The sequence below is a fragment of the Phasianus colchicus genome, chromosome 10, assembly GCF_987193195.1.
Source record: "Phasianus colchicus chromosome 10, bPhaCol1.hap1.1, whole genome shotgun sequence".
In the NCBI taxonomy this organism is placed as follows: Eukaryota; Metazoa; Chordata; class Aves; order Galliformes; family Phasianidae; genus Phasianus; species Phasianus colchicus.
Window position 1 is genome coordinate 5692695 of NC_143445.1, and position 19695 is coordinate 5712389.

A 19695-nucleotide genomic window follows, 5' to 3' on the forward strand; every position below is an offset into this window, starting at 1 on the left:
CGGGGCGCTGCGAGCGAGTCGCTCCGCGGGTAGAGCAGAGCGGCGCGGCCGGCGGCGGAGCTCCGAGCTGCGGGCACGGCTCCGTTCCATTCCGCTCCGCCCCGCGCGCCGCCATGTCGCGGCTGCCGGTGCCGGCGTGAGGGAGACGCGGGCCGGAGTGCGACGGGCGCTGCCATGCGGGGCCTGGCGGGCTGGCTGGCGCTGGCGACGCTGCTGGGCGAGTGGCTGCGGGCGGGCGGCGTGGTGCCGCTGGCGGACTTCTACCCGTTCGGGCCGGCGCAGGGCGACGCCGCCACGCTGAAGCAGGACGACGGCGGCTCCGAGCTGCGGCCCCTCTCCGTGCGCTTCCCCTTCTTCGGAGCGGGGCACACCGGGCTCTACGTGAGTGCCGGGCCGCGGGGGGCCCGCCGAGGGGGAGCGGGGCAGGCGGGGCTGTGCCGCGGTCCGGGGCTGCCGGCTAGCTTCTCTCCCTCCGAGCCTCTTCTTTTGCCTTTTTGCCTTTCTTTTCAATTAACGCTCCGCTCACGTCGCTCCCAGCGCGCCTCTTCGACGGGTGGCTGCGTGATCCCTGTTGAATCCAGAGCACCGAAGCGATGCTGAGGGCAAACCGCAGGGTCCTCAGCCCAAAGCGCAGCATTTAGGGGAAAGGGAACCGAGCGGAGGCGGCTGCTGTGCCGGGCGGTGCCGGTGGGGCCGGGCAGCACTGCTGGAGCAGATGTTGTGAGGTCCCGGCCGTGAGCTGAGCGGCAGATGTGGGACGTGCCTGCTGTTCTCCATGTGCGAGTCATTAATTGAGCTGACAGGACGCACTGGCATCTGCTGAGCATTCTAAAATCGCGTTTCCTCCGAGGGTTGTACAGCCTTCTGCTTTCCACGCCGTTCCCACCCGGAGATGCTGCTGTGTGGCAGTGTCCCATGCAGTGGCCTTCAGCTCTCAGGAGCGTGCTGTCTTGCTCCGGGCTGGGCTCCCATCGGGGCAGAGCATCTCTGGGCAGCACCCAGCAGTGGAAGCACGACCATGTCCCCATCCTCTCACCATGCTGGCCAGCCTCCAGAAGGCTTTCATTTCTGCTGACACTGAAAGCACCACGATCACGCTGGTCCCTCAGGGAGGTGCAGGCAGATAGCCTGACCGCAGCCACGCTTTGGTGCCAAGCCTTGAAGCCAAGGCCTTGGGAAGGAACAATCGCTGTGCTTATCTTGGGCTGACCGAGCAGTGTGGTGGGGTGAACCTTTGACTGCCGATGCTTCCTCTGAAAGTGTCATCAAAGCAGTAAGAGGTGGTCTGACGGCCTCTGAGGGAGCTGGGATTTGGGAACGCTCTGCACGTAGAGCAGGGGACTGGCACAGCGAGAAGGAGGGTTGTGCAGGCTGCTGGGCTTGGCTGGGTGTTGCCCAACACACAGGAAGGGATGGGCACGGCACAGGGGCTTGCTGCGACCTGTCCCGTACTTCCCCCTCGGGCACCCAGCCTGCAGTATGTCTGTGCCCTGGGCAGCCTGACAGCTGACAGCCTGATCCTGCTTGGGTCCCTGCTGGGGGCAGCCCAGTTTGGAGCAGCTGGCATGCAAGGTGTCCTGTGGGCAGTGGGGCTGGAGAAACCCAGCTCTATTGGGTTGGTGGAACGGGGAAAATGGGCAGGTGTGGATTTTCTGGTGTCTAGTAAGCATCATGGTCATGCTCCCTGTGCTGTTGGAAAATTGATGTCTCAGTGGTCTCGTCCCATTTTTCTGATTTGGTCCAAGTTGACTGACAATTCATAGCAGATTGATGGGGCACACCAAGATTTGTGCTTGTTCCTGCCGGGATGCTCTGATCCATTGTCTCAGCTGGAGGCACGCGTTGCTTGGACCTCGCTTCTTCAACCTCGTGTGTCTTTGGCACAGGGATTCCTCTGGAATGAAAACGCTGGCCTTATGGGAGATGTGGGAGATGCACTGTCCTCGGGGCCAAGTGGCTTTGGTGTCTGCCTTGAGGGGGGTGGCCCTGTAGGGGTGGCTGTCACCTCACGTCCCCAGGGAGCTGCACAAGCTGTGTCCAGAGCACAAGGCCTGAAGTGCAGGGCTTGACCCTGGGGGTCCCTCTGGGCCTGCCCCTTCCTCCGTAAAACAAACAAAAAAAAACCCTTTCTTGGCACTAACTCTCTCCCATCTTGCTTTAATAAGGGGAAGAATGTTCCTCTGCGGACACTGTGAGGTTACGGAGGGTTTTCTGAAAGGGAATGGCGTTCCCCTCAGTCACAGCAGGGCCTGCCCTGTGCCTGCGGCTCTTGGGACCCTACAAATGGCTGCAGCCAATGCGAGGGGCTGCTGGAGGCTGCGAGGCTCTGCAGGGCGAAGCAGCCCCCCTGGTATTGTCACACCTGCGTGCCCACACCTCCCCGGCCTCTAATTAACAGAATTAATCAGCACTGGGAGCATTGAGCCCATGAGTATGGGCACCCCCTGCTGCCCGCCGGTGTCTGGTAGGCCTCGGTGGGCCGGCTGTGCTGGGTGCCGCTCGTTAGCCAGGGTGGACCGCTGCTTTGGGTGCCCCCAGCCCAGGCCAGTGCTCTTCCAGGCATTCCTGGCCAGGCTCTGGTGGGAGAACAGGGCTGGGTTTGTTCGGTGGAGGTCGGGGGGTGAGGCCACTTTCCCGGCCGGGCCGCCCGCGCTTCAAAGGGCAGGAAGGGGAAACGCTCAAATATTTATGGAAGGAGGCTGCGGGGGGAACAGGCGAAGCAAAAAGTGCCTTTAAAATAAGAATTCAGCGCGGCTGGGGCTGAGAGGGCAGCGGGGACGGCCCCATCGGCGCACCTCAGGACCGGCACCATCCTTGCCTGCTGTCCCCCCTTGTCCGCAGGTGAACAACAATGGGATCATCTCCTTCCTGAAGGAGGTCTCCCAGTTCACGCCGGTGGCCTTCCCGATCTCCAAGGACCGACGTGTGGTGGCGGCTTTCTGGGCGGACGTGGACAACCGGCGGGCAGGTGATGTGTATTACCGGGAGAGCCAGGACCGGGCCATCCTGGAGCGGGCGACCAAAGACATCGCGCAGTACTTCCCCGAGTTCCCCGACTTCTCTGCCCAGTGGGTGTTCATCGCTACGTGGTACCGAGTCACTTTCTTCGGGGGAAGCTCGTTTTCTCCGGTGAGCGGTGTGGGCACCCATGGGGGTGGGCAGAGCTTGGCATCTTCTGATGGGGGAGGGAGCAATTAGCTTAGGGTGGGTTTTTTCAAGAGGAACACTGAAGGAAGCGGGGCTTGGGTGTCTTCAACAAGTTCACCTGACTGTGCTGAGGAGCCTGGGTTTGTGCCTGGAACCCTGAGCCCCAGGGCTGGTGAAAGACTTGGCTCTAAGGCTTTATTCCTTTTCGCTGTGAGCCTGATCACCATCCTGCAGCTTTCTTCTAAGCTTCAGGGATCCAAAGGCAAGCTTTCATACCAGAATAAGTTTGGTTTCCCATTCAGTAGTGTGGCATTCAGTGCACTCGGAGAACCTGGAGAACCTCCTGTTTCCCCTTAGAGCCCCAGCAGCCGCATGCTGGCCATGCTTCTTGCTCCCTGGGCCAGCTGCTCCACCGTGCTGTAGGGCTGTGCCACTTGCTGCCCTCCCCTGCAGCACTGCTGGGAATAAGCATTTGTGTCTGAAAGAGTTTCTCTGCAAGGCGCTGGGGTTCCTCAGTCCTGGTGTGGCACAGACTGAGGCTGTTTGGCACGAAAGTGCCTCCCTAAATGGTGAGCTGAACTCTGGTGCTGCTCTGCCTGGCCAGGGGGTTCATGGCCATCTGTCCTGGGAGAGGAGTCAGTGCTGAAGGAAGCACCCCTCTGCTGCATGCTGCCTGCAGCTTTACTTCCTGACAGCATTACTGTCTGTCCTTTTTTGACCCTCTCACTCTGTGACTGTGCTCACTCACTGCCTTCTCTCCTTCATCCCGCAGGTAAACACTTTCCAAATCGTCCTCATCACGGACGGCAAGCTCTCCTTCACCATCTTCAACTATGAGTCCATCACCTGGACCACGGGTATGCACGCCAGCAGTGGGGGGGACTTTGCTGGGCTTGGCGGCATCGCAGCGCAGGTAAGCAGCGGACACGGCCATCACCCCCAGGTAGTGCCCGAGCCCACCGCACTCGGAGCTCTTTGAGTTCCCTAGAGCAGCTCTGGCAGCGCGGTGTGGCTCATGGATTTTTGGTGGTGGCTCCCTCCCTCCCCCTGCTTTTTTAAAGTTCTTAAATATCCGTGTGTGCTCTCATTCCCAAAGCTGAGACCATATAGGGGACTTTGTTATAACGAAACCACGGTTCTTTACCTTGGCTGCTGCCTCTTAGTTCCTTTTCCTTCCTAACCTCAGACTTTAAGAGCAGCCCGTCAGCTGCTGCAGCCAGCACAGCTTTCGCTTGTATTTTTATTTCATCCTTGTGTGCGTTGTTGTGTTTAAGAGGGGAAAAAAAAACGCAACCCAGTCCCCATTCGGATGTGTGAATTTACCACCAGTTGATCTGTCCTTGGCTCCCTGCCTGCCCGCCTGCAGGAAATCGCAGGTGTAGAGGAAAGAGACACGTTTTGAATCCCTGAATTCAGGAGCAGGGGTGGGTTTTATGGATGTAAACAGAGCAGTGGCTGCACACCTTGGCCAGTGAGCAGCCCTTCGGGAGCTCCTGTGAGGAAGAGTGGAATCTCAGGGGAAGAAACCCTCTCACCCCATGCCTGTGGGCTGTGTGGGTTCTGTGAGCCTGTGCTCCTCGGCCCGGGGAAAAGCAGTCATCCCAGGGAATGATCCATCACTGCAGGGATGCAGAAAGAACCCGGGTGGTGGCAACGACGTGCGGTCCAGCAGAGCCAACCCCTCGTGCTGCGGCCCCTCAGGTGCTGTTTTGCGGTATTGATGGCTCTTTACTTTCTGTCCTTGTCCTCCCAGGCAGGTTTTAACGCTGGTGATGGAAAGCGCTACTTCAACATCCCCGGATCCCGCACTGACGACATCGCTGACGTGGAGATGACGACAAATGTGGGTATCCCCGGGCGCTGGGTGTTCAGAATCGATGATGCCCAGGTGCAAGTGGGGGGCTGCAGCAATACAAGTAAGAGGACAGCAGTTAGGTTTATTTAACTCCCAACCCAACCCCAAACTGTTCTCCAGCCCTATCTTTCCCTGCCTCGATCCCCACCCTCACTTCCCCCCCCTGAGCGGAGAGAGCAGTGACCCACGGGTGGAGCAGACAGCTCGAGGGGCTTGGGGAGGGTTCGGGGTGGGGGCAGCAATGGGGACGTCATCCTTGGAGCCTCCAGCCTCCTTTGTGGCTGTGGGAAGTGTGGCTCCTGGGTTCTGTGCCTGGGGATCCCCAGTCTGGTTGGGATCTGCCTGCTCATTCTAAGATGGAAAAAGCCAATGGGGAGGAAAGCTCCTGAGACCAATACAGGCTGTGGGGTACGGGGGAGGAGGTGAGGGGGAGTGTGAGGGGCTCTGTGGCCCCGGCACCACTGTGGGGCTGGGCTGTCACCCTTAGGGCAGCTCATCTGTCCTGTCGGGCCTCAAGGGAGCCGCTGTCCAAGGATGCCAGCAGTACACAGGGGCTGTGCCCAGCCATGCCAGTGCATCCTCCACAGAGCCACTGGCCTCCTGTTCCTTGTCCCCACCCCACCCTGGCTGTGTTTTCTTACCTGCTAATCTACATGTGTTTCATATGACCTGCGGGTTTGCTTTGGACAGGTTCTCCCATTCCTCTTCCCCTCTGCCCCAGGCCATAGGCAAGGGCTGGCTGGATAACACCCACTGGTTGTCCCTGCCTGGTAGGGCTCTGGCCCTGCCTCCCCGCTCCTGCAGCAAGAATAAAACCTTCACCCTGCCCGAGAGCAGCGAGCCCATCTGTGGGGCACACAGCCCCCACGTGCGGGCTCCCCAAGCTCCCTGGAGAGCCGGGTGACCATATCCAGCCCAAAGCACAGACAGTGGGGCTGGATGGATGCTGGGACGGACCCCGGCGGTCGCGTGGCCGGAGTGCAGCGTGTCAGCCCAGCCGGAGCGGGCTGTGAGCGGAGGGCGTGCGTGTCTCCGCAGCCTCCGTGTGCCTGACACTGCGGCCCTGCCTGAACGGGGGGAAATGCATCGAGGACTGCATCACTGGGAACCCCTCCTACACCTGCTCCTGCCTCGCGGGCTTCACAGGGAAAAGATGCCATGTCGGTGAGCAGCCTTCCTGTGCCTCCAGCCTCGCTGCTGCCTCCTTGCCTGCCCTGAGCCCCTGCTCTCCCCATGCTCTTTCAGACGTGGATGAGTGTCTGTCTCACCCATGCCAGAATGGAGCCACCTGCATCAACAGCGTCAATAGCTTCAGCTGCCAGTGCCCGCCAGGCTTCAGAGGTGCCAGCTGTGAGATCGGTGAGTGTCATGCTGAGATGTGGCCGTTGGAGTGGGCTCTGCTGCTTGTAGAGTGATTGGCACGCATCGTACCTGCTGGGCATCCCAGCTCTGTTCTGAGATGTCTTGGCTCCTCCCTGCAGGCAGCTGGAGCAGAGCATTGTGTTTAACTGCCCTGTGAGAAGGGGATGCATGTGCCCGGGTAATGAGGTGCATGTCCCCTTTGTAATGGGGTGTCTGGGGACGGAGAAGCATTGGGGGCTGTGCCACCAGGCTCAGCAGAGCCAGCATGCGGGCGTCAGAGCTGCTGTGAGGCATCCTGTGAGCCCTGCCCACAGTGCTCAGAGAACCGCTGATAGCCCCAGGTAGGGATGAGGGCACAGCGGGGCTGTGGGGTTCTCAGACACCCCAGTTCCCCCTGCACCGTGCCTACGGGATGTGCAGAGTTCACGTGGGCAGGCTGGGAAGATCTCAGTGGTTTTCTGGGAGTGTAGAGGAGCCGATGACAGCCAGCTACTCTCCTGCAGCCTCCCCCGCTGTGTTTAGTGGGAAGCCACTGTTAGACTTCGAGCAATGCTGGGGAAGGGTCTGCTTGCCCTGCGGTCGCCCGCTGGAGGCACAGCAGCTCCGGGGAGTCAGGCTTTGTGCAGCAACTCTCGGTGCGCCCCGGGGACGAGCGGCTTCCAGCGGGAGCCCTGCTGGGCGCCGAGCGCCGCGGTCTTGGATCGCAACTTGCTGAAAGCAAAGGAAACTTTGCTCTGGCAGCGAGCGCTTCCTCCGCTGGCAGCCTGCTCCCAGGAGCGCTTGTCCCGGCATGGCTGCGAGCAGCGCGCCCGCTGCTTTCCCTGTGCTGGAAAGCGCTGCTGCTCGGTGCCTGAGAAGGGGTCTCGGGGGGGCCCTGCCCCACGTGGGGCTTTTACAGTGGCACTCGGCTCCTGGGCCCTTGGAAGCACCTGGGAGCGCTCCTAGGCTTCCCGAGCCCCGGCTCGCCTCCGGATGAGTCACTGCTAATGCAGGCAGCAACATCCGCCGGGGGGAGAAAGGCATCTGCTCACAACACCTCTCCTCTGGGCGTGGGGACAGCAGCGAGGGCCGATGGCCAAGGGGCTCAGCACTGGAGCCAGGTTTCCACGGAGCAGAGTGGCGGGGCAGCCTCTGCTGGCGGTGCCGGCTCGCCCCGCGCTGGCGTTGGGCTCCGAGTGAGCCTTTGTGCCGGCAGGGAGGGAGAGCGGGGAGTTTCCTTCTGGGGGAGGGATCCAGCACCCAGAAAGCAAAGCTGGATAGAAACTGTCTGAGCTGTCCTTGCCCAGTATTGCCTTGGCAGCGGCAGAGGACACGGTGTGCTGGTCCTGCGTGTGAGTTGATCCACCCCCTTCTCTTTGCTGTCCTGCTGCAGAAGAGTCGCCGTGTGAGACCAAGGTGTGCCAGAACGGCGGGACGTGCCAGGTGGCAAATGGGACAGCGGTGTGCACGTGCCAGCCGGGGTACGCGGGAGGAGATTGCGAGACAGGTGGGCACTGATCAGCAGCAGGAGCCCGCCTGGCAGGGATGGAGTTGTGTCCCACTTCGGCAAGCTGCATTCTTTCCCCTTCATTCCCACCCAGCCTTATTTCTTGGTCCCTGTGGCTGTAAGTCCATGGTGTGTCCAACCAGCCCTCTCTGCCCTGTGTTACAGAGGTGAACGAGTGTGAGTCCAGCCCGTGCCTGAATGGAGGGCACTGTGTTGACCTGGTTGATAACTACACGTGTGTGTGCCTGGAGCCCTTCGTGGGACAGCGCTGTGAGACAGGTGCCTGGTGCCCGCATGCCCGGGGCAGCCTGCGGCCGTTCCCACTGCCCCCCTCTTGGGCTCATGGCGTCCTCCTCTCCAGACCCCTCCTCCTGCGAGGACCGGAGCTGCAGGAACCGGCAGACATGCAACTACATCCGCCCGGGACGCTACATCTGCACGTGCTCCCCGGGCTATTATGGCAACAACTGCCAATACGGTGAGCGGCGGTGCGGGGATGTCACTGACATCCTCACAGAGGCACTGGGCAGTGCAAAAAGGGCACATCCGGTGTCCCTCCCCACGACCTATCTAGCAGCATCTCTGTCCCTGCAGGTGGCCCCCGTGTGCCCAGCGCCTGCCTCTCCAACCCCTGCCAGAACGGAGGCAGCTGCCTGGAGCTGGAGCAGGGCTATGCCTGTGAGTGCCCAGAGGGCTATGCTGGGCAGGACTGCCATGACAGTGAGTACCCAGAGTCCCCGTTGGGATGCCACCTTGCTGGGGAGGCCCTGCAGGAGTGCTTATGCAATCCCAGGGAGAAGCAGCCCTTGCAAAGTTTGTTCAGGGCTCCAGGACTGAGCTGTGGTCCTTGTCTCCCAAGCAGCTGTGCCCTGGGGCTTCTGGCTATGGGTCCTGAGCTCCCCCAGTGAGGCTGTCCTGGCACCGCAATACAAGGGGAACTCCCTCCGTTTCTTGCAGAGCTGACGGAGGGCTGTGAGTGTCGCAATGGGGGCAGCTGCCTGGAGGGGAATGTCACCATCTGCCAGTGCCTGCCGGGGTATTTTGGCCTGCTCTGTGAATTCGGTAGGTGAAGGCTTCTTAAACGCTGCTCAAATTTTTTTGTGTTTGCTCCCTCTTCTGGACACCTAACAACAGCCTGGCTCTGATGCGAAGGATCCACCCTGTGTCCAAACCTAGCACAGCAGCCTAGTGTTTAATCTGAACCTCCTACACAAGCTAAGGCCTGGAGATACGTTTCTTGCGGTGAGGAGATGCCACTCTTGCTGTGCTCTGTGGCATGCCTTTCCCAAGCCCTGGACATGGCCTGGAGATGGAAGCCCTAGCTGGGCATGTTGTAGCTCCCTCCTGCATCCTAAATTACCGTTAACATCCTCATGGCCTTCAAAGAGGAGCGTGGGGGGGCCATGGTCCCTCCCATCTCATTAAGCCCTGTAAAGCTCTGGGGTCTGTTTCTGGCTGAAAGGTGCTCAGATGCAGCTGACAGAGGCTCTTGCTGTGTGTTTGCAGAAGTGACCACCACTCCATGCAATGTGAACACTCAATGTCCAGACGGTGGCTACTGCATGGAGTATGGTGGGAGCTACCTGTGTGTGTGCCACACCGACTACGGCACCAACCACAGTGAGTGTCCTTGGCCAGAACCTGGGGACGGTGCAGGGAGGGACACGGAACGTGTGGGTTCAGGATCTGTAGCTATGAGGTTTTAATTTGGCTTTGCAGCGGTGCCATCTCCTTGTGACTCTGAGCCCTGCCTGAACGGGGGCTCCTGCGAGACTCAGGATGACTCCTACACCTGCGAGTGTCCCTCAGGCTTTCTGGGCAAGCACTGTGAGAGAGGTATGTGCCACAGCGGGAGCAGGACCTGGCCCCTGGGGTATGGACCTTGCTGGAGAGCTGATGGTCATCTCCTGTTCTCTTCCTGCAGCCCGGCCGCGGCTCTGCAGCACAGCACCGTGCCGCAATGGGGGCACATGCAAGGAGGCCGATGGCGAGTACCACTGTGCCTGCCCCTACCGCTTCACCGGCCGCCACTGCGAGATAGGTACGGCCCCAGCATGGCCTGAGCATGGCCCCAGTGAGCGGTGTGTGTGTGTCCCGCTCCAGACTCAGCTTCCACTGCCCACAGGTAAACCGGACCCCTGTGCCTCGGGGCCCTGCCAGAATGGGGGAACCTGCTTCCACTACATCGGCAAGTACAAGTGTGACTGCGCCCCGGGCTATGCTGGACGGCACTGCGAGATCGGTACGTGCGGGTGCTGCTGGATGTCACCTCCTTCCCTGCCATCCAAACCGCTGGGGGGGAAGTGGCAGCTGCTCTGTGCCCTGCTGGTTCCACACCGGTGCCTTCTGCTCTTCCCAGTGCCATCTCCCTGCTTCCTGAGCCCCTGCGAGAATGGTGCAACCTGCGAGGACGTCGGCGGGGACTTTGTGTGCACGTGCCCCATGGGCTACACGGGGAAGCGCTGCGGGACAGGTGAGAGCCCTGTGCTCCCACAACCCAGCCCCAGGTGCCTGAACCACACTCGCTCACTCCCCATCTTTCTGCAGAGATTGACTGCGGCATGCCCAGCGCTGTGAAGCATGCCCAGGCCTCCTTCAACTCCACCACGGTGGGCTCGCTGGCCAAATACCACTGTGAGCTGGGCTACGTCCTCAGCCAGCACAACAGCCCCCGCGTCTGCCGCTCGCAGGGCGTCTGGAGCGACCCCCCTGAATGTGACGGTAGGCAGTGTGAGGAATTGGCTGAGCCGTGGCCCTGGCTTGGGGCTCTGTCGCTGCTGCCCGTGTCCACAGGACCCTGGTGCTCATCGCTTTCACCTTATCTTCCCCCTGCCCAAACTCTTGCAGAGATTGACGAGTGCCGGTCTCAGCCCTGCCTGAACGGTGGCCAATGCAAAGACCGCATCGCTGAGTTCCTGTGCGTGTGTGAGCCAGGATACACGGGCCTCCACTGTGAGTTGGGTAAGAGAATGCACAGAGCTCACGTGGGGAGCAGAGGAGGGAGTCTCCACGGGTGGCTGTCCCCGTAGGTGGCTGTCAGAACAGCTGGAGTCATGCAGCTGGAAGTGGGGCTGCCTGTGTGCCCTGGCTTCCATCTCCTGACCACTTGCGGCTCAGGGGAGCCCCCAGCCCACCTGGGAAAGGTGCATGTGCTGCTTGTGCATCCATGCCAATGGGTGCTGCATGGACATCTCTGGTGTTGACGGGGCTGCAGTTCCCAGGGGGTTGGGTCTGAATCCTCTGAATGGCTCTCATGTGCCCCCAACACCCCCTGCTCGTCACAGCAGCATTTGCTGGAGAACAGTCCCAGCGTGATCTTCATGTTCTGAACATGTTTAATGAAGGCCCAGATTGCAGGATCTGGGTGAGGAGTGTCCCCCACAGCTGCAGAATTACTGGCCAAGATGGAGTATGTTGAAAAAGCAGCTTAAGATTTAACCTTTTCTGGGGGCAGAGCAGGCTGTCCCTGCCACAGCAGTTCCTTGCACTTGCTCTTCTACATGCATGTATTCATCGTGGCACTGGGCCTCTGTTGTATGCTGTTGGGTGGGTGCTGGTGGGAGGGATGTCAGGTGGCACAGGGGCTGGTGAGACACTGCACAGGTGGGTAATGGGATTAGCTGGGTCAGATGCAATGCCTTCAGGAGGGGATTGAAGGAAGGGACGCACCATGCACACCTTATGTGTGACTTGTGATGTCTCGGCACAGCTGCACAACACCAGTTTTCCCCATCCCTGTTGCCCCACTGTCCAGCCCCACATGGGGTTGTCATTGCACAGGGGAGTTTAGGGCAGTGAATGATATGGGGAGGAGAAACTATGTCTCTCCAGACTTTTTGTCCTGCCTGCCCTCCCTGGCTCTGCTCTGAGCATGTCTCCTCTCTGCAGAAGTTGATGAGTGCCAATCAGAGCCCTGTAAGAATGGTGGCACCTGCCGGGACCTCTTGGGCTCCTTTGCCTGCTCCTGTCCCGAGGGCTTCGTGGGGACCCTGTGCGAAGAAGGTAGGGACGCTGCTGAGCAGGGACTGTCACTTGGGCTCAGGGACATGGTCAGCACCTGTGCCTAGGCAGGTGCTGGGTGTCTGTCACAGGGTTGGCACTCAGTCTCGGCCACTGTTGAGGGTACAGACTTAACCTTGCCCTGGAGAGGACACTGCTGTCCATGGTGCTCACTGCATCTTGTGTCTGCCAGCAGCAGAGCTGACACTTCTCCTGTGGGGAGGGAACAGCCTCAGCAGAGGGCTTGGGCAGAGCAGGGTGTCTGTCAGCTGCCCGTCTGCTTGGCAAGGCAATGGTGTGCCAGGGCATTGAGGCTACTGTGGCATTGAGCTGGGGATTCTGAAGGTGGGCTCTGGCTGGCAGCCCTAGACTTACACCTTTGTGTTGGTGCTGTGGTCACACATGGGGCTGGCTGCCAGCACATCAGCTCTCTGCCAGCTGCAGGTGCTTCACTGCCAGCTTGCTCTCTCCTGCAGAAGTGGATGCCTGTGAGTCAGACCCTTGTCAGAACGGAGGGGAGTGTGAAGGTGATGGAGGTTCCTACCTGTGCGTGTGCCCAGAGGGTTTCTTTGGTTACCACTGCGAGACAGGTGAGGCATGCAGGAGGGCAGCCCTGCACAGCCGCTGCTGCTGGGGCATCAAAAGCCATTAATGTCTCTCTCCCATTCTGCAGCCAGTGACCCGTGCTTCTCCAGCCCATGTGGGAGCCGAGGCTACTGCCTGCCCAGCAACGGCACCCACAGCTGCACCTGCAAAGTGAGCTACACAGGCAAGAGCTGCGAAAAAGGTAAAGGCCCTGAGCAGCAGCACCAGGACGTGGCGAGGGGCTAGACAGCAGTGTGCCTGCCCTGTCACCCATCAACAAGGGGCTCGGCCATCGGGGACCAGCAGCTTTTCTTCCCCTGGCGGGGCTTGGACCTCACCTCTGCCAGGGGAGCCCCAGCTCTGTAGATGCTGAGGGCAGATGCCAGCAGGGCTTGATCATACCAGGTGCTGGGTGGCTGCTAGAGGTGATAGCAACAGCACAAGAGTGAGGCACATGGGAATGCTGGGGACAAGTTCCACCAGGCTCCAGCAGTGCAGCAGGGGTTGCGTGTGCCTTGGATACCTTTGGGAGAGGAGGCAAAGAAAACGGATTAAAGCCTCCAGCTTCACAGCTGGAGAGTTCTCAAGGCCCCTAATCTGGTTTAAGCCATCCCCGTGGGGCATTAATCTGAAGGAAGGTTGTTCGCTCTGTTCCCACATGGTTCAGTAGTTCAGTAGCTGGAAGCAAATACTGTGTTCCTAGCTCTGCCATGCAGGCTGCCTACTCGCCCTGGCTCTGCTCAGGCCCGTTGGGGTGGCTGAGCAGCCCTGGCTCCTCCAGCACATGCTCAGCACCTGGCACGACTGGCCAGTGGCAGCCATAGGGCTTCTGCGAGCTGCAACTCGAGAGAGAGCGAGGACCCTGTCCTCCATCTGCATTTCGTTGCTGGGGTCTGTTCTCTAAAGATTCATGGCATTACCTCTCCCCTTTGCTTTTGCCCACACCCTGAAGAATTGCTGCCACCAACCTCATTAAAGGTGGAAAGGGTGGAGGACACTGGTGTGTTGATTTCTTGGCACCCTCCTGAGGACGCAGCCGCCAGGCAACTCATTGACGGCTACGCCGTGACGTACGTATCCTTCGACGGCTCTTACCGCAGGACAGATTTTGTGGACCGAAGTCGTTCTGCCCACCAATTGCGGGCACTAGCCTCCGGCAGAGCCTACAATATTTCTGTCTTTTCAGTCAAACGCAACGTGAACAACAAGAATGATATCAGCAGGCCTGTCATGCTCACCACGCGCACTAGTGAGTAGCGTCCTCAAGGGAATTAGGTTGTGAGTACAGGCTGCCCAGTGCCTGGGGCACTGCTCCCAGCCCTGTGCCCTCCCCAGGGCCGCCTCCGGCTTCCCGTGTCCTGGAGGTCTGCTCCAGCCTGAACCTGCTGGCCGTGGCATGGCTGAAAAAGGCGGTGGGCCTGCACACCGTATTTGGGTTGAAAGTGCTCAGAGTAGATGTTTTTTTCTCCTCTTTTTCTGTGGCCAGTGAGAGCAGGGTCTGAAAAGAGTAACCAAACCCCCTAGGGCTGGTATGGGTTGTCTGTGCCTGCAGCATTGTGCTGCACTTGCTGTTGGGGTCTGGGCCTGGCTGCAGTCAGCCTGGCAAAGCCTCAGTGCAGGCTGGGTGGTGAGGCTGGGGTGTCCAGCAGAAAATGACCACTGTGTTGCTTTCCGGGGCCCAGCATGGCTCAGCAGGCACAGGAGACCTCTGTTCTGTGGGTGGGGGCAGTGGGGCAGGATGATAGCTTCCTTGGGCATGGACCATTGTTGTCGGACAAGCAGATGCTGCTGCATCCTCCGTAACACATAATCCATGGCCTGTGGATGGCTGGAGTATAAATTGAAGGCGAATTGAGGATGAAAGAGATTGGATCTGGAAGAACTTCCCTGTAGTGAGAGGGGAGGCCTGGGGGCCGGATCCCCTTGCTGGTGAGCTAGGCTGAGCCCAGTGCTGCCTATGCGTGGCACCAGCCCAGACGTGGCTGAGCTGGGAATGAGCAGCAGGGGCCTGAGGGTGTGGGGCAGCTGGGCAGCCTCTGCCTCTGGGTTAGCCTCGGGTCTAGGCCTCATCCGTGCTGGTGTGCCCGTGGCTGGGTGGAGGCCAGAGGCCGGACAGGCAGCACCAGGCCTGGGGATGACTACGAGCTGGACCCATGGGCTCCATGCTTGCTGAGGAGCAACCAGCAAGGAGACCAGGCTGGGTGCCTCCGGCTGCCCAGCAGTGGCTACACAGGGAGTGGCACTGAGCCGTCCTGGTGCTGTGGATGCACCGTGGCTCTAGGAAGGCTGATCCAGATGGCAGGCTGGGGCATGGGAGATAAGGGATGTGGGAAGGATGCAGCCCCGCCGCGGCCAGCTGCTGACCGCAGCCCTCCCCGCTTCTCTGCTCGCTCCGGCCAGGACCGCGTCCGGTGGAAGGCTTTGAGATCACGAACGTGACGGCCAGCACCATCACGGTGCAATGGGCTCTCCACCGGCTCAAACACTCCACCGTCAGTAGGGTGCGTGTCTCCATCCGCCAGCCTGGGGACCTGGAAGACCGCACGGTGGAGCTGAACAGCAGCGTGGCCAAGTACACCTTCCTGTGAGTGTGGCAGGCGGGCGGTGGGACCGGCCGCGTTTGTGCACCGCCGCGCTCATGTCCCCTGCCCACCTCTGCAGGGACCTGCAGCCGGGAGAGCGGTACATCGTCCATGTCACGACGCTGAGTGGCATGGGGACAGAAGATCACCCCTCGGAGAGTCTGGCCACAGCCCCCTTCCACGTGTGGACGAGTGAGTGGGGCTGCGTGGTGCATGCTGGCAGAGTCTTTGCCGGGCTAGCGGCGAGCTCCTGAGAGTCTCGAGGTTGGACTCTGGCACTGATCCTTTTCTCTCCTTCCTTTTCCAGGGCCTCTCCCCCCTCGCAACCTCACAGCCTCCCGCGTCACCCCCACTTCTGTGTCCATGGCGTGGGAGCAGCCGCCCACTGGTGCCGTGGAGGGGTACATCATCAACGTCACCACCGCGCAGAGCGTCAAGAGCCGCTACGTGCCCAACGGGAAGCTCGTGTCCTACACCGTGCGGGACCTGCTGCCCGCGCAGCGCTACCGCCTGTCTGTGACAGCTGTGCAGAACACAGAGCAGGGGCAAGTGCACAGCGAGCCCATCCACCTCTACGTCACCACCTGTGAGTGCCCGTCTCTGCCCCTAAAGCAGGTGCCTGGGTATGGGATGGGTGCCCCGTCGCTGGGAGCCAGCACAGGGGTAGGTGCAGAATTGCGGCTCAGTGATCCATTGTTGGGGAAACAACGGCACGTGGCAGCAGATGGCACCCTGTTAGACAGCTCTAAATGGCACCTCAGGGACCGGTTGACTCATTGCCTGCCTCTCTCTAAGCCTGACTCTTTGTGGTCTGCAGTGCAGAAGGATGGGGCTCCAGAGAGGCGCTGGAGCCAGGCTGGCCATCCCCGTGTCCTGCGCAACAGGCTGCCCCCAGCCTTCCTGCCCGAGCTCCGCTTGCTCGCAGACCACGACACAGCTGAGGAGCCCTCACCAGCCCCCAGGTAGGCAGTGGCAGGCTGAGCACAGCCCCTTCCCCCAGCTCTAGCCAAGCCTAGCTCCACCTGGGCTGTGTCCCTTGCCCACCCCAGCCTCGCTCCATGAGCTGCCTGCAGCACTTGCACTGTGCCATACACCACCTGCAAGCGCTTCACTCGGGCTGCCTCCAGCCTTGAGGACCCTGCCCTGCCCCACACCCTCATGGCTGTGCTCCCCCAGGTTCACTGAGCTGGTGGATGGCAGGAGGAGGATCAGTGCCAGGTTTGGGACTTTGCCAAGCAAATCCATCACCGTGAAGACACGTAAGTGCTTTGCTGCCTTTCTGGCCACCTTCAGTCACCATGTGCTGTCTCCTAGATAGGGTGACAATGAGGCAGGCTGGGGGAGCCAAAGGGGAGGGCAGAGCCACCCACCCACCTCTCCCTGGCCATATAAACAACTGCCTCACCTAAGGAGCTGGGTGGCCTCTGGCAAGTTGGGAAGCCCAGAGATGGCTTGTGGGTGATGGGAGGAGATGTGAGATGTGGCATGGGCTGGCCTAGACTGCCAGCAGTGAACGCTGCCTCATGCTTGAGGCAAGTGAGCCTCTGGCTTGCTATACCCCAGGTGCCAAAAGGGAAGGGCTAAGGTGCTGCTCTAGGCATGGCCAGCCCCCTGATTCTAGGCTGGGTCCCCCTGCGTGCTGCAGAGGGGCTGCTTTTGGGTCTGGCTCAGGCTGGAAGTCACACTGACCCTCTCATTGCCCAGAGCCAGAGGCTCCTGTGAGGCTGGAGAACACCGAGGAGCCCAGCCGGAGCAGTCTGGCACTGCAGCTGCGAGAGGCATGGAGCAAAAGTGAGTTTGGGGTGGGCATGGCTGGCAGGGAGCTGGCCCTCCTGTGGATGTACACAGCTTTGCCAGGGTCCTGGAGCCTGACAGCAGTGCATGTTTTTTCCAGGCATCAGGCAGAACTGCTCCACAAACCCGTGCAAGAATGGAGGCACCTGTGTAAGCGAGAGTGAATCCTACCATTGCGACTGCAGCCCAGGCTTCAAGGGCAGGCACTGTGAGCTAGGTGAGTGCTGTGCTGCTCCAGGGTGCATGACAAGGCTGGCAACTGTTCCAGCAGTGGGATCCCACAGGGCGCAGGTCACTGAGCAGCCCCATCCATACCCAGCCCCCAGGTTCTGGCTGAGCCTCCAGCAGCCAGGATCCTGCTGTGCCCTTCAGTACCACTAGACTGGAACTCTCTTTTTATGGGTTGGCTCCGAGTGACAGAGCCTGGAGCTCCAGGACTGCAGTGGGGGATCCTGGGGGGCCTTGATTGCCTCCAAGGCACAGGCAGGCAGGGCCAGAGGTGGGCTTGCTGGTAGCTCCCCTCTCCTGTTCCCCAAGCAGCCTGCAAGAAGGTGCCACACTCGTGCACACGGCTGTACTCGGAAACCAAGTCATTCCCTGTGTGGGAAGGAGGCACCTGCCACTACCTGTGAGTACTGCCCGCGGGTTGTGCTCCCCCTTCCCCTGATCTCAAGAGCCAAGGCTGTCACTGCAGCACGGCTCCAGGGAAGGGAGTGTGAGCACAGGGCTGTCCCATGCCGTGGCCTTTCTGGGTGCCTGGCACCACTGGCAAAGTCTCCAGATCAGGGCAGGGTGACATGGTGCATCCCCTGCCTGCCAGCCCAGCTTAGCGCCACCTCTGTCCCTGGTAAAGGGCCAGCACCCATGTTGGGGCACGGGGGCCTATGCTATGCTCCCAGCCTCCTTGTGGCACAGGTGCAGCAGCCCAGCTCCTTGCCCAGGCATGCAAGACTCAGCCACGTTCTTATCAATGAAACAGGGGAGATCTCCCTTCAGCAGTTAAAAACACAGCTCCATCCTTGTTACACCATACAGCTCCCCTCTCTCTGTGTGTGCAGGTACAGGAGAATATACAAGGTACACCAGGATGTATGCTACAAGGAGAGCTGTGAGAGCACCGGTTCCAAGAAAACCAGCAGGTACAGCCAGCAGAAATGTTGCCCTCCCTCTGCCTGGGGGCCAGAATGTGGGTCCTGGGGTGCTGGGACCAGGGTGGGCAGGGAGGGGTGCAGGGCAGCACACGAGGCACATGCACGCACACTGCAGCTCCTCTACCTCAAGGCTGCAATGTTAGTGCCTTGTGGGAGCAATGGGTGAGATGCTGTAGGACTGATGGGTCTTTTCCTTCCTCCTCTTCCAGAAAACGAAGCAACAGTCACACACTGAAGAAGCCATAGCGTAAGTGTCTGCTCCAGGTACAGGCAGAAGCCCTGAAGGGGGAAGGCAGGTCCCTGGCCAAGGCTGGCACAAGCTGCTGGGCTTTGGGGTTGGCCTTTGCACACCAGCTCATTGTCCTCCTGCTCCTCTGCAGGGTTCAAAGCAGTAGGAGCTTCATCTTTCCACGTCTAAGGGCTTCTGAAACACCAGGAAGATCAGATCTGCTCACTGGGTTGAATGCAGCAGGGCCACCTTCCTGCCTGGCCTCAGCCACTCCCTCTCCTCCAGCCCATTAGGGACACGCAGCCAGACTGACACTGAGCAGCACTGCCTTCCCTCTGCCAAACCAGCAGTGCCTTTGCCCTTGCCCCAGCTGCCTGCCCCAGGGGTCCCTTGGGCCCCTCAGCCCCGGGCTTCTGGCTCTGCTCTGGCACCAACAGGCTGAGCTCACCAGCAGCTGCACCAACCTGTTTTCGTAATCCAAGGTTCTAAGAAGTTACCTATAACCTAAAAATAAAACAATTGAATGCGGACCCAAAAGCCTTAGCTATCACCTGAACCCTGGTGGGAGGAGGTCTTCTTTACATCCATTCCCCACATTAGAAATGGAGGTGAGAGCAGGTGCTGGAGGCACAGCCCTGTGCTAGAGTGGGGCAGTTCAGGCAGTTTCCACTGCCTCCATATCTTTTTTTTTTCTTTGCTTTGTAAACAATCTGTGGTTTTAACCAACTTTCCAGCTCAGAAAGTGATAGAGCACCTAGAATTTACTAGAAAGTGCTCTGCAGGGTAAGCTGAGCAGCAGGGCTGTGATGCTATGCTCAGTGTGGCACAGCACAGGGCGCCATCCCTCTGCACAGCCCCCAGCACCCCATGTCACCCTGCAGGGCTGCTGCCATCACCGTGCTGTTTGTGGGTACCTTGGTGACTGTAGCAGAGCCAGCAAGGAAAAAAAAAAAAAAAATTAGCTTAGAAACATTCCTAGTTGTTGTGAGTTTGTACGATGATGCTAGTTAAACATAGATTTGTGTATTAACATACACAGTGTATATTATAAATTAATACGTACCAGAGATATATCGTAGTTATGGCATAGAGTGTTATTGCCCTGGCAGCCTTGGTGCTGCAGCCAGGTGGGACAGCCCTGCAGCACCTCGTCCTCCTGAGTGCTGGGTAAGAGCAGGGCCAGGCCACGCTCCCCTGCAGCACTGGGGATGCCTCTTCTGCCACGGGGAGAATGAGGTTTGCAGACAGCCTTTGTTTTTCTCTAAGGCTGCCTGCTCTGGCTTTGTGGACGTGTGCTCTGGGATGGGTGAAAAACCAACCCCTAGGGGTGAGAACAGGGCCAAGGGAGAGCCAGAGCAGGCTGGGCTGTGCCCCAGAGCAGGGCCTGGCCCCTCTGCTCCCCAGGAGCTGCCCTGCCTGGACCTACCCTGCGGCACTAAAGACAGCAGCCTCCAGCACAGCATGTAACACAGCCGAAAGATTTTAACCTAGTCTTGAAAATAAAT

At 59.8% G+C, this 19695-nt stretch overlaps 1 protein-coding gene across 4 annotated transcripts; it reads left to right on the forward strand.

Moving 5' to 3' along the window:
- The first annotated feature begins 21 nt into the window (after window positions 1–21).
- SNED1 (sushi, nidogen and EGF like domains 1) lies at window positions 22–19688 on the forward strand. 4 transcript variants are annotated; one of them, XM_031596486.2, is made up of 33 exons: window positions 22–381; window positions 2842–3129; window positions 3920–4060; window positions 4901–5063; window positions 6041–6166; window positions 6248–6361; window positions 7737–7850; window positions 8016–8129; window positions 8212–8328; window positions 8445–8570; window positions 8808–8912; window positions 9357–9470; window positions 9570–9686; window positions 9775–9891; window positions 9976–10092; window positions 10210–10323; window positions 10398–10571; window positions 10698–10811; window positions 11739–11852; window positions 12326–12439; window positions 12523–12636; window positions 13387–13683; window positions 14835–15018; window positions 15096–15208; window positions 15324–15602; window positions 15834–15978; window positions 16193–16275; window positions 16721–16807; window positions 16911–17027; window positions 17351–17438; window positions 17869–17949; window positions 18171–18208; window positions 18342–19688. In XM_031596486.2, the coding sequence occupies exons 1-32, from the start codon at window positions 175–177 to the stop codon at window positions 18205–18207; spliced, it is 4335 nt and encodes a 1444-aa protein (XP_031452346.1). In that variant the 5' UTR covers window positions 22–174; the 3' UTR covers window position 18208; window positions 18342–19688. The 4 variants fall into 4 exon arrangements, with proteins under 4 accessions (XP_031452346.1, XP_090003238.1, XP_031452348.1 ...); XM_090147112.1 differs by having other exon boundaries at window positions 13621–13683; window positions 18342–19687; XM_031596487.2 differs by lacking the exon at window positions 17351–17438 and having other exon boundaries at window positions 23–381; window positions 18342–19687.
- Window positions 19689–19695: the final 7 nt, after the last annotated feature.

Bases quoted from the DNA above. Each gene is read 5' to 3' on its own strand.
- SNED1 (XM_031596486.2), top strand. From the start codon at position 175: ATGCGGGGCCTGGCGGGCTGGCTGGCGCTGGCGACGCTGCTGGGCGAG. The intron at 12,440-12,522 runs GTGAGGCATGCA...CCCATTCTGCAG, and splicing joins TGGTTACCACTGCGAGACAG to CCAGTGACCCGTGCTTCTCC. The intron at 15,209-15,323 runs GTGAGTGGGGCT...TTCCTTTTCCAG, and splicing joins CCCCTTCCACGTGTGGACGA to GGCCTCTCCCCCCTCGCAAC.